General features: G+C 35.1%; 1 protein-coding gene across 1 annotated transcript in view; it reads right to left on the bottom strand.

Annotated features, from left to right (window-relative positions):
* The window catches only part of dre4 (SPT16 homolog, facilitates chromatin remodeling subunit dre4), a 371,785-nt gene that overhangs the window by 357,715 nt on the left and 1,212 nt on the right, over positions 1-12,858 (bottom strand). The window contains exon 2 of the mRNA XM_090398585.1: positions 9,450-9,551. Within this exon, the coding sequence (XP_090254711.1) occupies positions 9,450-9,551 (102 nt within the window). The remainder of the gene's footprint in view (positions 1-9,449; positions 9,552-12,858) is intronic.

Raw genomic sequence — 12,858 nt, 5'->3', positions numbered from 1 at the left:
TATCACCTTGAAGCTCATTAAATTGTTTCATTCATGTACTTGCCTGATCTGCTTATGTTATATGAATTCAAAACTACCGCTCATAAAATCATTAACGAACTAAGCAGGATAAACCCATGAGTAAAAATATATTAAGCGAGCCACGACTGTGAGAAAGAAATAAGCAAGCGGAGGAATAAGATTAATCTTGATCAAATTATCATTATCTCTCTGAAGGAGTCACCCTGAGCAAGAATCCTTTCTATCCTAGGTATTAGCTGGCGCAGCAAAAGAAATAAATGTGTTAATACTTATAGGGTGAACTCAATCAGATTGTTGTGTGATAAATTGACGTTTAGAGCATAGAGAGGCCAATAAGACTGCAGAGATCCTAAGAAATATATTAGTTTGATAAGGGACAAAAGAGTTATGTACATGTGTGAGAAAGAAAGGAAAATTAAGTAAAGATTAGTGGTGAGCTTGCTATAAGAACGAGGATAGGATATAAGGAAACATTATAACAAATGGCCAGACGATAGGATAAGAGAAAGATATAAAACAATAGAAGTTAATCTAAATGATTAGAGTATAAACGCAATAATAACAATGCCTATGCATATAAGACACCTATACCAACTGAGCTATGGGGACTCTTGGTGGGTGGGTGGGCAGGGTAAAGATTAAATAACCCAGAACTATTACTTTAGCAGTCAAACATGGAACTTTTTCCATGTGACCTCCAATAAACAGGGTAGCAGCCTCACACCATTTACAAAATCATCATCATCACCAAACTTCTGATACTCAGGCAGTATACAGAATACTATGATAGTACTATATGAAAAGTTACATCATTACTAATTTCTGATAGACAATTATTCCCCCAAATTAAAGATATCTGCCAAGATATTAGCAGATCTTATATTTCTCTTCTAAGGCACTTTTACTATATTATTGATCCACTTACATCTTGGTCTCTTCCCTGGGTCTTCTTCTTGCCAACCTGGCAAAGAACACGTTTGCTAATCTCGACTCCCCCATTCTGTTTAAGTGATATTATCATCCAAGATTAGTTCTGCTAACTCTTTCCTGAATGTCAACAATACAATTTTTTCCCTAATATCCTCATTTTTAATATGATACTGTCATTGATACCATATAATCACTCCTCAGAACTTCTATATCTGTAGTCTTCAGTCTTTAGTCAAGTGTTTTATTTCTAACCCAGCTCTCAGATCCATAAGTTAAAACTGGTTTTAACACAGTTTTAACTTGGATACAGTTAATTTAGTGTTTTGACTAATTTGTTTCTTATTCCATTTAAATTTATTCAGGTGACTTCCTACCATACCAGCTTTACTAATTCTATTGTTTATTTCCATACGTAATTTGCCATCTACACTAAGAATTGTGCCTAAATAGCTGAAATGTTTTACCAGCTCAATAGGTTCACCATTCAGGATACAGTTGATGTTTTCATTGTTCTGCCTATATTCATAGTCTTTGTCTTTTTATTGCTGATTTTCATACCAAATTTATTACAAATTATTCAGTTTAGTCAAGGACTCTTGAAAAAACTTGCACTGGATTTATTTAGAAGTATAACATCATCTGCATAAAGAGCTGAGAAGAGATTGACATCAATTTTGATTTCAAGTTTAATACTACTTTCTTTCATAATGTGTCCATATATATAATAAATAAGAGTAGAGATAACGTGCACCATGTTGCATCACTGATTTAACATCAAAACATCTTCCTCTACCTCCTTCATATCTGTTGACTTATAGACCATATATTGCTCTGTATAATGTTAGATTTACCCCATATAATTATGTTTTGAAAAGCTTTTCTCTTGACACTTTGACATATGTTCTCCCCCCCCCCATTCCCAGATATCCAAAACTAAAGTACAGGTCCTTGTCATATTCCAATGAATTCTCAACTTATCTTAAAGTGAAAATCTGATCATAACACCAATATTTGCCACAATCCAGATTGTTTCTCTGCCATGCTTCCTCATCAAATTCCTGCCATGTACCCTCAAGGAGTGTACAGGATATGATAGTATTACATGAAAAAAACTACATCATTACTAACTTCCTATCTACAATTTTCCTCCAAATCAGTCTGTTAATCGTCAAGACTCCAACATTATCAGATCTTATATTTCTATCGTCTAAGGCACTTTGAACCGCATCAATGCACCTATATCATGGTCTTCCTCTGGGTCGTTTTGCTGCCAGCCTGGCAGAGAACACTTGTTTTGCTAATCTTTCCTCGGCCATTCTGTTTAAGTGACCATACCACCTGAGATTAGCTCCGCTAACGCATTCCTGGATGCTGACAATGTCAAGTTCTTTCCTAATATCCTCGTTTTTAATATGATATTGCCATTGATGCCATCCATTCACGCCTATAATCTTTCTCAGGACTCTCGTATCCGCTGTCTCTATCTTTGGTCAAGTGTTTTACTTCTGACCCATCTCTCAGCTCCATAAGTTAAAACTGGTTTGAACACCGTCTTGTATACAGCTAATTTAGTGTTCCGACTAATTTCTCTCTTATTCCATATGAATTTATTGATTTGACTTCCTACCATACCAGCTTTGCTGATTCTGTTGTCTATTTCTATATTTAATTTACCATCTTCAGTAAAAATTGTGTCTAAGTAGCTGAAATGTTTTACTTGTTCCACAGGTTCTCCATTCACAACACAGTTGACATTTTCAATGATTCTGCCTATTTTCATTGTCTTTGTCTTTTTAATGCTGACCTTCATACCATATCTATTACAACAGCTACTCAATTTAGTCAGAGAATCATGCAGACTTGTAGCGAATTTATTTAGAAGTATAACATCATCTGCATAAAGCAAAGAGCTGACATTAACATCTCCAAATTTGATATCATGTTTAGTACCACTTTCCATCATAATGTGATCCATATAGATAATGAATAACAGAGTGGATAACGTACATCCTTGTCTCATGCCAGATTTAACATTAAACCATCTTCCTGTACTTCCTTCAATTCTAACTGCTGACTTACAACTCAAATAAAGACTAAGTATTCCTTGATATAATGCCCCATTGACACCATATAACTGCAGCATATTGAATAGCTTCTCTCTTGGCACCTTGTCATATGCCTTTCCCAGATCGACAAAACTTAAATACAGATCTTTGTTATATTCCCATGCTTTCTCGACTATTTGTCGTAAAGTGAAGATCTGATCCTGACAGCCTCTATTTGGTCTGAATCCAGCTTGTTCTTCACCAAGCTTTTCTTCCACAATTCTTCTCAACCGTTTCTCAAGTATACTTGCATAGATCTTGCCAGGAACACTCAGTAGGGAAATACCTCTGTAATTCTCACATTCAGTTTTATTTCCCTTTTTATATATGGGTACTATGAGAGCTCTACTCCAATCATCTGGAATGCATCCCTCTGTCCAGGCTTTCTCAACTATGCAGTGCAGCCACTGTAAGACTCTTATACCACCATACTTCAGCATTTCTGGTCAAATATCATCTACTCCTGCTGCCTTTTCACATTTCAAGCCTTTGATGGCTTTTTCTACTTCAAGTATGGATATATATTCCTGACTGCATGCCTGGGCAGGGTTTTTTACCACTGTGCTGTCATTGCTGCTTGTTTCATTTAGCAGTTTTTCAAAGTAATTACTCCATACTTCAAGGATATCTTTTTCTCCCATTTTCATTTCACCTTTATCATCTCTAACTCCTTTTAAAGCACTCTTTATTCCATTCATAAGCTTCTTCAACAACCTCTAGAATGTTTTGCCACCTTCTTGATATTTATTTTCTATATTCTTGCCAAAGTCCTCCCATGACTTTTGTTTAGCTAGTTTTACACAGTGTTTAGCATTCTTTGTCTCTATATTCTCTAAGAGCACAAGCTGACTTATTTGACAGGAACTTTTGATATGCTTTCTTCTTTTCCTTCACTGCCTCTTTAACTTCCTGTGTCCACCAGGGAGTTCTGATTTTTTTTATCCTTGTAGACAACCTCACCACATGCCTCTCTGGCAGAATTAATCAATGTTTTCAGAGTTTGCCAATGAATCTCCAAGGTTTGATTCCTGTTCTCAAACTCTTTCATTTTTTCTTCAATAATGTTTGTGTATTTTAGTCTACAGTTCACATCTGAGAGCTGCTCAACTTTTATTCACTTTAAAACTTTCTTACATGTTATTCTTTTCAATATGAAATTCAATTTTATCCTGCTCAAGACTAAATAGTGATCACTTCCAATTTCAAATCCTCTGTACACTCTGGTGTCCTGCACTAGGGAGAAAACATCACTATCAACAATAACATAGTCAATGAGACTTTTCTTATTCCTAGCCTCTTCTCTCCATGTGAATTTGTGCACATTTTTATGTTGGAACATGGTGTTAGTAATAACCAATCCATGTCCTGAGCAGAAATCCAACAGATATTTGCCATTATTATTAGCTTTGCTCTTTTCTCCAAATTTTCCCAAAACATTTTTGTATGTCTGATAATCACTTCCTACTCTGCTATTTAGATCCCCAACAAGGACCAACTTTTCCTTTTTCATTGTGTCAGTAGCTTTCTCTAGAGCCTCAAAAAATTCCTCCACTTCTACCTTAGTGGAACCTTCTGTGGGACCATAGGCACAAATAAGTCTCATTGTCCAGATCCCCATTCTCATATTTGCCCACATTACTCTACTTGAGACTGACTGCCATTCAAGAAGATTAGCCTCGTATTTTGTGTTGAATACTATGGCTACTCCTTCTTTTCCTTGATTGTCATTGCCTGAATAAAACATTTTGTATTTATTGCTCAGAAAGATCTCACCGGTTTTGGTCTTTTTTGTTTCAGTCACCCCTATTATGTCGATCTGGTACTTACTAGCTCCATTTCTTTGCCATTCAGGCTTCTTACTTTGATAGTACTGATCTTTAACTCTGGTGATGTTGAGTTGGGGTTTGTTTTCAGATTTGTTCCAGTAGCTGGCTTTTCGCTGTTCACCCTGGTTCCCTGGCAAAAACAACGGGGGCCTTGTTTAACCGGGCAATGCCCCGGTCGGCATGAAATTTTGTCATGTTGTACCATCATTTTTTATTTTGGTTTAACCAATAAGAATACAATTTGGTCGGCTAAATCCCAAATTGCCAGCCCATCCTTGTTCGTTCAGTATCCAAGTAGATACCCAACAGGGTTCACCACGAGAATGTGAGGATTGGACATTAGGTCAGAAGCCTTGGTCGGCTCTCTGCATTCCTTTAAAGGCTATGTGGAGGTGTTCTCTCAGTTATACAGCTTTGACCCTTAAGCATCCCTTCCAGGCTTCCTACCTCTTGAAATTCATCTATCACTCCAAAACCTCACAAACATCCATGCCCGCAGTGACATTTTGAACTCTTAATCTATTAGGTGGAGAGCAAAAGCACCATCTTACTCAGCCAACCAGACTGGCATTTAGAATAATTTCCCTTGTTTTGGTCTTTATAGTCTCATCATTCTTTTGAACTTCTGAATATCCATTGAGGGTACATATCAGGAAATTGATGAGGATCTCATCGTAAGCAAATTCCTGATATGTACAGGATATTACAATAATATACTGCATGATATTTATGTAATATAGTAAAATTCATCTATTACCTAAATATCCATTCCTGTAGTGACATTTTGAACTCTTTGCCTATTGGATGGGTGATGAAAAATATTCAGGATAAAAGGTGTTTGATGCAAGGATGATATCAAGAAGACCAACATTTCTGTAGATTATTAGAAGTCAACAAATATACGAGACCTGATATTACTGGTGTCCTGACAAATAGCAGCTAATTTAGAGGAAAATTGTTGATTAGGAAGTTTATAATAATCTAAACTTATCAGACAGTATATTCTCATAGTATCCTAAACACACCTGATAAGTTTACATTATTATATCGGAGAAATTGATGGGGTAGAGGGAACTTTTCCCAGGTAATTAATGCAGGAATTGGAAAAGAGTGATGCTAGAAAGTCAGCCTTGTCTTTAGGTGAGGTCACTATAGTACCATTTGCATGTGAGAGTGGTGGAAACCTGGGTGAGTAAGAGTTGCACCCAACGGCATTGGCAAGGCACAGCAACTGCCATTTAGGCAGAAGGTGAGTTCGCAGCATTTTGCCCTTTCAAAGTCTGATTTGGATTTGGTGTGAGCAAGCGTTTGGATCAGAAGAACTGAAACAGTATTCCGGTATTTGTACCATGGAAAAGAGGAATAGAAGTTATAGAGATTGTTCCATTTGGTGCATTTGTAGTGCCAAAGGAAACAAGACTGAGAACTGCTAGGCGAAGGTTGTTCTGTGGCAAAAAACTTATGTGACGTTGTGATCTGTGTTACTAAGAAAACTGAGTGCCACGGTATATTTGGAAGGGGAGCTTGTTAGGAAGAGATCAAGTACACTGGCAAATTAGAGGGATTGTCAGATATACTGGTAAGGAGATTGATGATCTGTGATAGGTCGATGCTAATGGCAAACACCATGGCATCCCTGCTTGCTTGATCTGTGAAACTGGAGAAGGAAAGCCCATTTGAGTTGTGGAAGTTGAAATCCTCAAGAAAGATGATCTCACTATTACAATATTTCAACTGCAGAAAGTCAAGCCTGAGAGAGAGATAACTGAAGAGGTCAATGGTTAATGTAGTTTGAAGAATGATAGAGCATGTGAAAAGGACAGGTTAATTTGGTAGGGTAATTTTGAGCCAAAACAGACAAACAGGTTCAATCTCTGTCATAGTATGTCAGTTCTGATGAATGTAGAAGTGCTGCCCATGTGGTAAAAGAACTGTGTAATGTGTGGTTTAGGCAGTTGAGGTTGCCAGTTGGGGTTCTGAGGAATAATAATTCTGGTTTAAATTCCTGTAGGTGTTCAAGATATTACAATTTTATGGTGTAAATGGGACACTAAAGGACTATTACATCAAGGATATTAAAGGACTGTCAATGTGCAACATATCTTTTGCATATCTTTTCCAGATATACAAAACACAAATATAGATCATTGTTATATTTATATGATTTTTTTTTTTTTTTTTTTTAACTATTTGTCTTAAAGTGAAAATGTGATCCTAACAACCTCTATTTGGCACGAACACAACTTGTCCTTCCCCAAATTCCTCTCCCATAATATAAACAATGTGGTGGTGCACATTGTTTATATTGCTGTTTAGGCCACTGACGTTGGTGAAGTGGATGCAGAAACTTTTTTTTTGGTAAGAATAAGGTTGGTGGGTTGTTTGGGAGTTTATTTTTTTGTTTCATTTCTGTTGATTATAATTTTTTTAACTTTTTTTGTAGGAGAATTTTTGTAATTTGCAGTAAAATTATCTTTCTTTGGGTTGTGATCCATTACATATAGTGAGAAAGAGATAAAAAGTAATGGGATGTGGTGAGAGGTGACACTTGCAAACATACCACCCACACAGAGGGAACTCAGTCTCCCATCCATACGTGGCCTTGACAGTTCCCTCTGCAGCTACTGTGCTTGGTCTCCCTCCAATCACGAACTGAGAAAATAAGTAGTTGAAGGATTTGACAGGAGCTTATCCGAATTCTTGGGATTCGTTACTAACAAATTTGATCCCATGCACTAACCTACAGACAGCCTGCAGAACCGTTTTATAGCTGTACTCTCAAATGAGAGAGGGAGTATGACTGGCATGTCATTGAAAGTATCACTCTCACTGCATGTGGGAAGTGAGAGAGGGAGGAAAGAAACAAACTCTTGCTCCTAGTGACCAAACATGCACCACTCCAGGTCTCTAATAAGCAAGGTGGTTTTATTTCACAGGGCAATGAAAGAATTTACCACCTAGAGGTTTAATTGACATTTCCTCCAACTAGGAAAGATATGCTTTTTTTTTTTGGCAGCAATGCTCGCCAGAGCCCCATTTGTGGAAAAAACTACCATAGGAAGGTGGGAATGACTCGACTGTGAGAGGCTATATGTTGCACATTGAGAGTCCTTTAGTATCCCTGATGTAGTAGTCCTTTAGTATTCCCTTTAATGTCCCATTTACACCATAAAATTGTAATATCTTGAACATCTTTTCTCTTGGCACCATGTTTTATCTTTTTCAGATATACAAAACTCAAATATAGATCATTGTTATATTTCTATGATTTTTTTTTTGACTATTTGTCTTAAAGTGAAAATGTGGTCCTAACAACCTCTATTTGGCATGAACACAACTTGTCCTTCCCCAAGTTCCTCTCCCACAATTTTTTCAACCTCTTCTTGCATAAATCTTATCTAATTCTCAGTTACTCTGCAATTCTCACACATTCAGTGTTTGATTTCCCTTTTTTAAATATGTGTACTATGAGAGCCCTACTCCGATCCTGTGGAATTCAATCTCCCAATGAGTCTTCTGAATCAGATAATATAAGCAATGTGAAACTTTTATCTTCCATAATCAAATATTTCTAGTTGAATATTGTCTACTTCAGCTGCCTTTCCATACCTGAGGTTTCTGGTGGCTTTTCTATCTTAAGTACTGATATGTACTGCTGACTGCATTCGTCTTGATATTTTCTACCAGTTTCAGTTAATAATTTTTTAAAGTGATTACTCCTTTCTCAGTTTTAATATCACCATTTTCATTTGATTCCTTTTACAGTTCTCTTTTTTCCATTTCTTCAAGTTTTCAATAGATCTCATGACATTTTGCCATCTTTATTATCTTTTTTTTTTTTTTGCTGCCAGAATGGTGTCATAATTGACAACACCAATTATGTTAATATGATATTTCTGTAATACCTTTGCAAGCTTCACTTTTCCAATTATACCTGTTATGTTGATAGTGTCAATTTTTTTTCAATTCTGCTGAGATTGTTCCAATAGATGACTTTTCATATTTGTGCTCATTCCACAATGAAAACGACAATGTCATTGCAAAATTAGGTGATGCCCTAGGTATCTGATTAATGAATTAATATATAAATAATTTCAACCAACAGAGTACAATTTGATTAAGTTCAAAATTTCTAGTTTATCCTATTCTCATTTGCTCAAGATCCAAGTTGATACCTAGCAATGGGACACACTGTGATCAAGTAAAGACTAAACATGGTGAGAAGTCACTGGTCACATTTGTTATAGGCCATGTGGAGGTTTCTCAGTTATTTAGTTTGGACTGTTGAGAACTCCAACTGAGTATTATCCTCAACTAAAAATAAACAAACCATGTTCTACTAAAAATCTGAATGCTGACATCTGATAATACCTGCTATGCATGTGTCGAATCTGCTAAACTTCAACTGCATGGTTAGTATAGTGCTAGTTTAAAGGCATAACTTGAACTCCATACTTACACATTGCCACCAGACCAAGGATCATTCAGATAAATAGTTAATACAGATATGGTAATTTATTAGTGATTTTTATGATTTAAAATGGATGAACATTGCTTTAAAAAATACCTGAATAGCTGTAGATTTGCTGTATACAATTTCTTCATCAACTCCAACTGATGACACCAAGGCATCCATTTTCCCCAAGCCATTGCTGTCACTTGCTGCATTCTATGGAAAATAGCATTTAATAACTATCACAAAACACTGAGCAGTTATTTCAAAAGAAAAGGTAATTGAACTAACAGAAGTTTACATAATTTATTTTCATCACATTTATTAAGAATATATTATTAAAAATTTACAACTAAAAACAATTTTTTTATCAGCATTTAGGTTTCCTTTATTTGTACTTATGTACATACTTATCAGCACAGTTGATTAAGCTGAAAGGCACGTAGATAGTCTTTGAGTGCAAAAATATTGAAACTAATAATTTATTTAATGAAAACATTTGAAATGGAACTATGTTTTTAATTTATACCGTTTGCATTTTATGTTCACATACATCAGTGTCATATACAAGAATTTTTTTCCAACGGTGCTGTTTTTCTTAAGGAGTAAAGGGTTAAAATTTCTCTAAACTATTACTTTTATATATTAATATGATATCAGCTTTTAATAAAAATTCAACATAATGAAATTTGGCAAAAATGACAATGTAAATTATTTTGGTGTACTGTTCTTTTGGCAAAGATGTATATATCCTTTTCGAGAGATGGATCATCCCTATTTTCTATATGGTTGAATTAACAGTAATCCGATGAACAAAAACATAATATTCCAACAATCTACATTTCATAGTGTGTGTGGAAAGATTATAATTCATCCACACCAGAAAAAAAAAAAAAAAAAAAAAAATCAAAGAGATTATATTTTCAAGGAAAGATATAAAAGAGGAAGAACAGAACAATGAAAATTTTGGACACGTGGACTAGAATTACAAACTGTTGAAAATATGCATTTCTAAGTTGCATATAAAAAAAAGCGCCTAAATCAGTATCCATAACAACATTGTTACTGCTATACATGGAATTCCTGCTATACTGTGGAATTCTTGTATATGAGCAATCAAACCAGCAATCATTTGTTCAAGAGAATATTTATTTTGTGCTTTTACATCAAGTTTTTACACTGGCTCAATGTGAAAATTATTTATTTAATACACTTGGACTATTGTGCTCAGATTTTGTCACTTAATTTACACTATGTGGAAACATCGGAAAAAGTCCAGAGATGAGGGACTAAGGCATCACTCTGAAATGTTGGTTATGGAGAGAAGATAAAAGAAAGTAAATTTCAGAATTTGGTAGACAGGCAAAACAGTTAATATGATAGAGACATTTAAGGACTTTTTTTCAGATTAATGCAGAGGGGATTATAAAAACATTACATGAGAGAGAAAGAACAATGGCCAATCCCTCTTATTCATTCTTGGAAACTGTGTAAAGGTAAGGCGAAGAAGGGTGTCAAAAGTAGATGTTTTTTCCAGAGAATAGTGGGTAAATGGAACATTATCAGAATGCACTGCAAATGCTGTGAGTATTAAGGATTTTAAGGTTCAATATGATAAATATGCCAATGGTTGAGTGAACCTCCCATGATGAGCCTGCTGACTCCATGAAGGTTTGATGTGATGTTAATAATTTGGACAGAATGAAAAGGTATTAAAGCAATTAAAAACAGTTATTTGTTTATTATGAACTAAATATTTATAAAAATTACATTCAATATATAATTATTAACAAATTATAACATTAACATGAAACTTCTGAATGACTGTGTTTGGATAATGTAACATAACAAAAAAAAGTTCTAAACAAGCTAAAACAAAAACACCCCATTTTGGCTTTGACAAATCTGTCTTGCATAAAATAAATTTTTTCAGTGCATTCTCATGTTAAGCTATTTGCCATTACAAAATAAATGCTTCAGCAATTCAAAATGATTATTTATTCCCTAGTACTGCAGATATGAGTAATGCATACGAGAGGTGTTTGTAAACATCTGCTCTGGATATAATGGCTCTTTGAGTTTATATAAAGCTCATCTTTCATTATTATATAACATAGTCATTAAATCTTTCATGAATCCTTCTTTCAGAAATTTGCGATGCATAGTTTAGGATCTCCTGATTTACAGGCAGTAAACAAACAGCAATAGAGTGAATGGCTGATATGCGAACAGGACTTTGCACGGGTTATGTTCACTGATGTAAGTTTTTATTAATTTATCCCTATTACTTTCCTAATACACCAAGAGAGCATATAAACACTGAACAAAGAAGTTTCAAAGCAGTTTCTGTTCAATACTTTTGTTTATTGCTATAAAGGTGGTCAGTGGTCTTTGGAATGTGGAGTACAAGGACAGACTGAGAGAATATAAATTGCAAAGCCTTGTGAATAGGAGGAGGGGGGGGGGGGATATGATTGAGGCATAGCTAGTTGAGTTATCAGGTTGATGGATGAGAATTTCCTTCATAGAATAGGAGAGGAGGGGTAGAACAAGAGGCCATCACTGGAGAATGTATAAGGAAGGTGTGAGCAGAGGAGTGAGGAGTAGGTACTTTCTTTGCATGGAGTGGTTAGTGAGTAGAATGCATTGCCTGAATGCATTGTGAATGTAGACACACTGAATCAGTTTAAGGCACAGTTGGATGAGCATCGTGTGCGATAGTGTGCATCTTCCATGATTGATGAGTCCCGACTCCATGGAGGTTAGATGTTAATAATAATAAATGTCTTTCAGTATTATTATGTTTATCAGCCATTTTATAATGCGATTCCTACTCATGAAAGGTAAGTCTATAGTACGCCAATACTGTGAGTGAGCTAAGAGTTTTTTCTATTTTTTACTTTATTTTAAATTAAATTTTTATAATTTTACATAAATCACTTTTATTATGTTGTGATTCAAATTTTAATATGAATATTACCCATATCTGTGGTACAGCTGGAACTGAGCCATCCTTGTTGGCCGAGTGATTGGTGTACCTGCTCTCTCTCTCTCTCTCCAACCAACAGGTTGGCGAGAGAGAGAGCAGGTAGACTAATAAATAAATACAAAAAATATATATAATTAATTTTAAAAAAATCCTTAGCCCATGAAAAGAGTACAAATGTACTACTGGTTTACAGAAATACCTTTGATGGGTGGGAGATATATTAAAAAATGTACACATTTTTTACAGCAAGCTTTTTTTTTCTTTCTTTCTCTCTCTCTCTCTCTTTTTTTTATTATAGCCCAGTAAAATTAAGTCTGTAGAGGGAAGGGACAGAAGTAATATTTTTATCTCTTTATACAGAGCAAGCTGAAAATGTTGTCACCACATGTGTGTACAACTGTTTGCTTTCTCCTTGCTGGGAAATCATTATTTCAAAATTCAAATGGTATTTTGGCAAAAATGTATTTTTTATAAACAAAAATTAACATTATCATCACTATTTGCTTTGTTGACAAGCATAAATAATATAAAAAA

The sequence above is a fragment of the Typopeltis vanoorti genome, chromosome 9 (assembly GCF_054136105.1).
Source record: "Typopeltis vanoorti isolate ZY-2024b chromosome 9, IOZ_Tvanoo_1.0, whole genome shotgun sequence".
Taxonomy (NCBI): Eukaryota; Metazoa; Arthropoda; class Arachnida; order Uropygi; family Thelyphonidae; genus Typopeltis; species Typopeltis vanoorti.
This window is presented reverse-complemented; position numbering and strand designations above follow the sequence as displayed.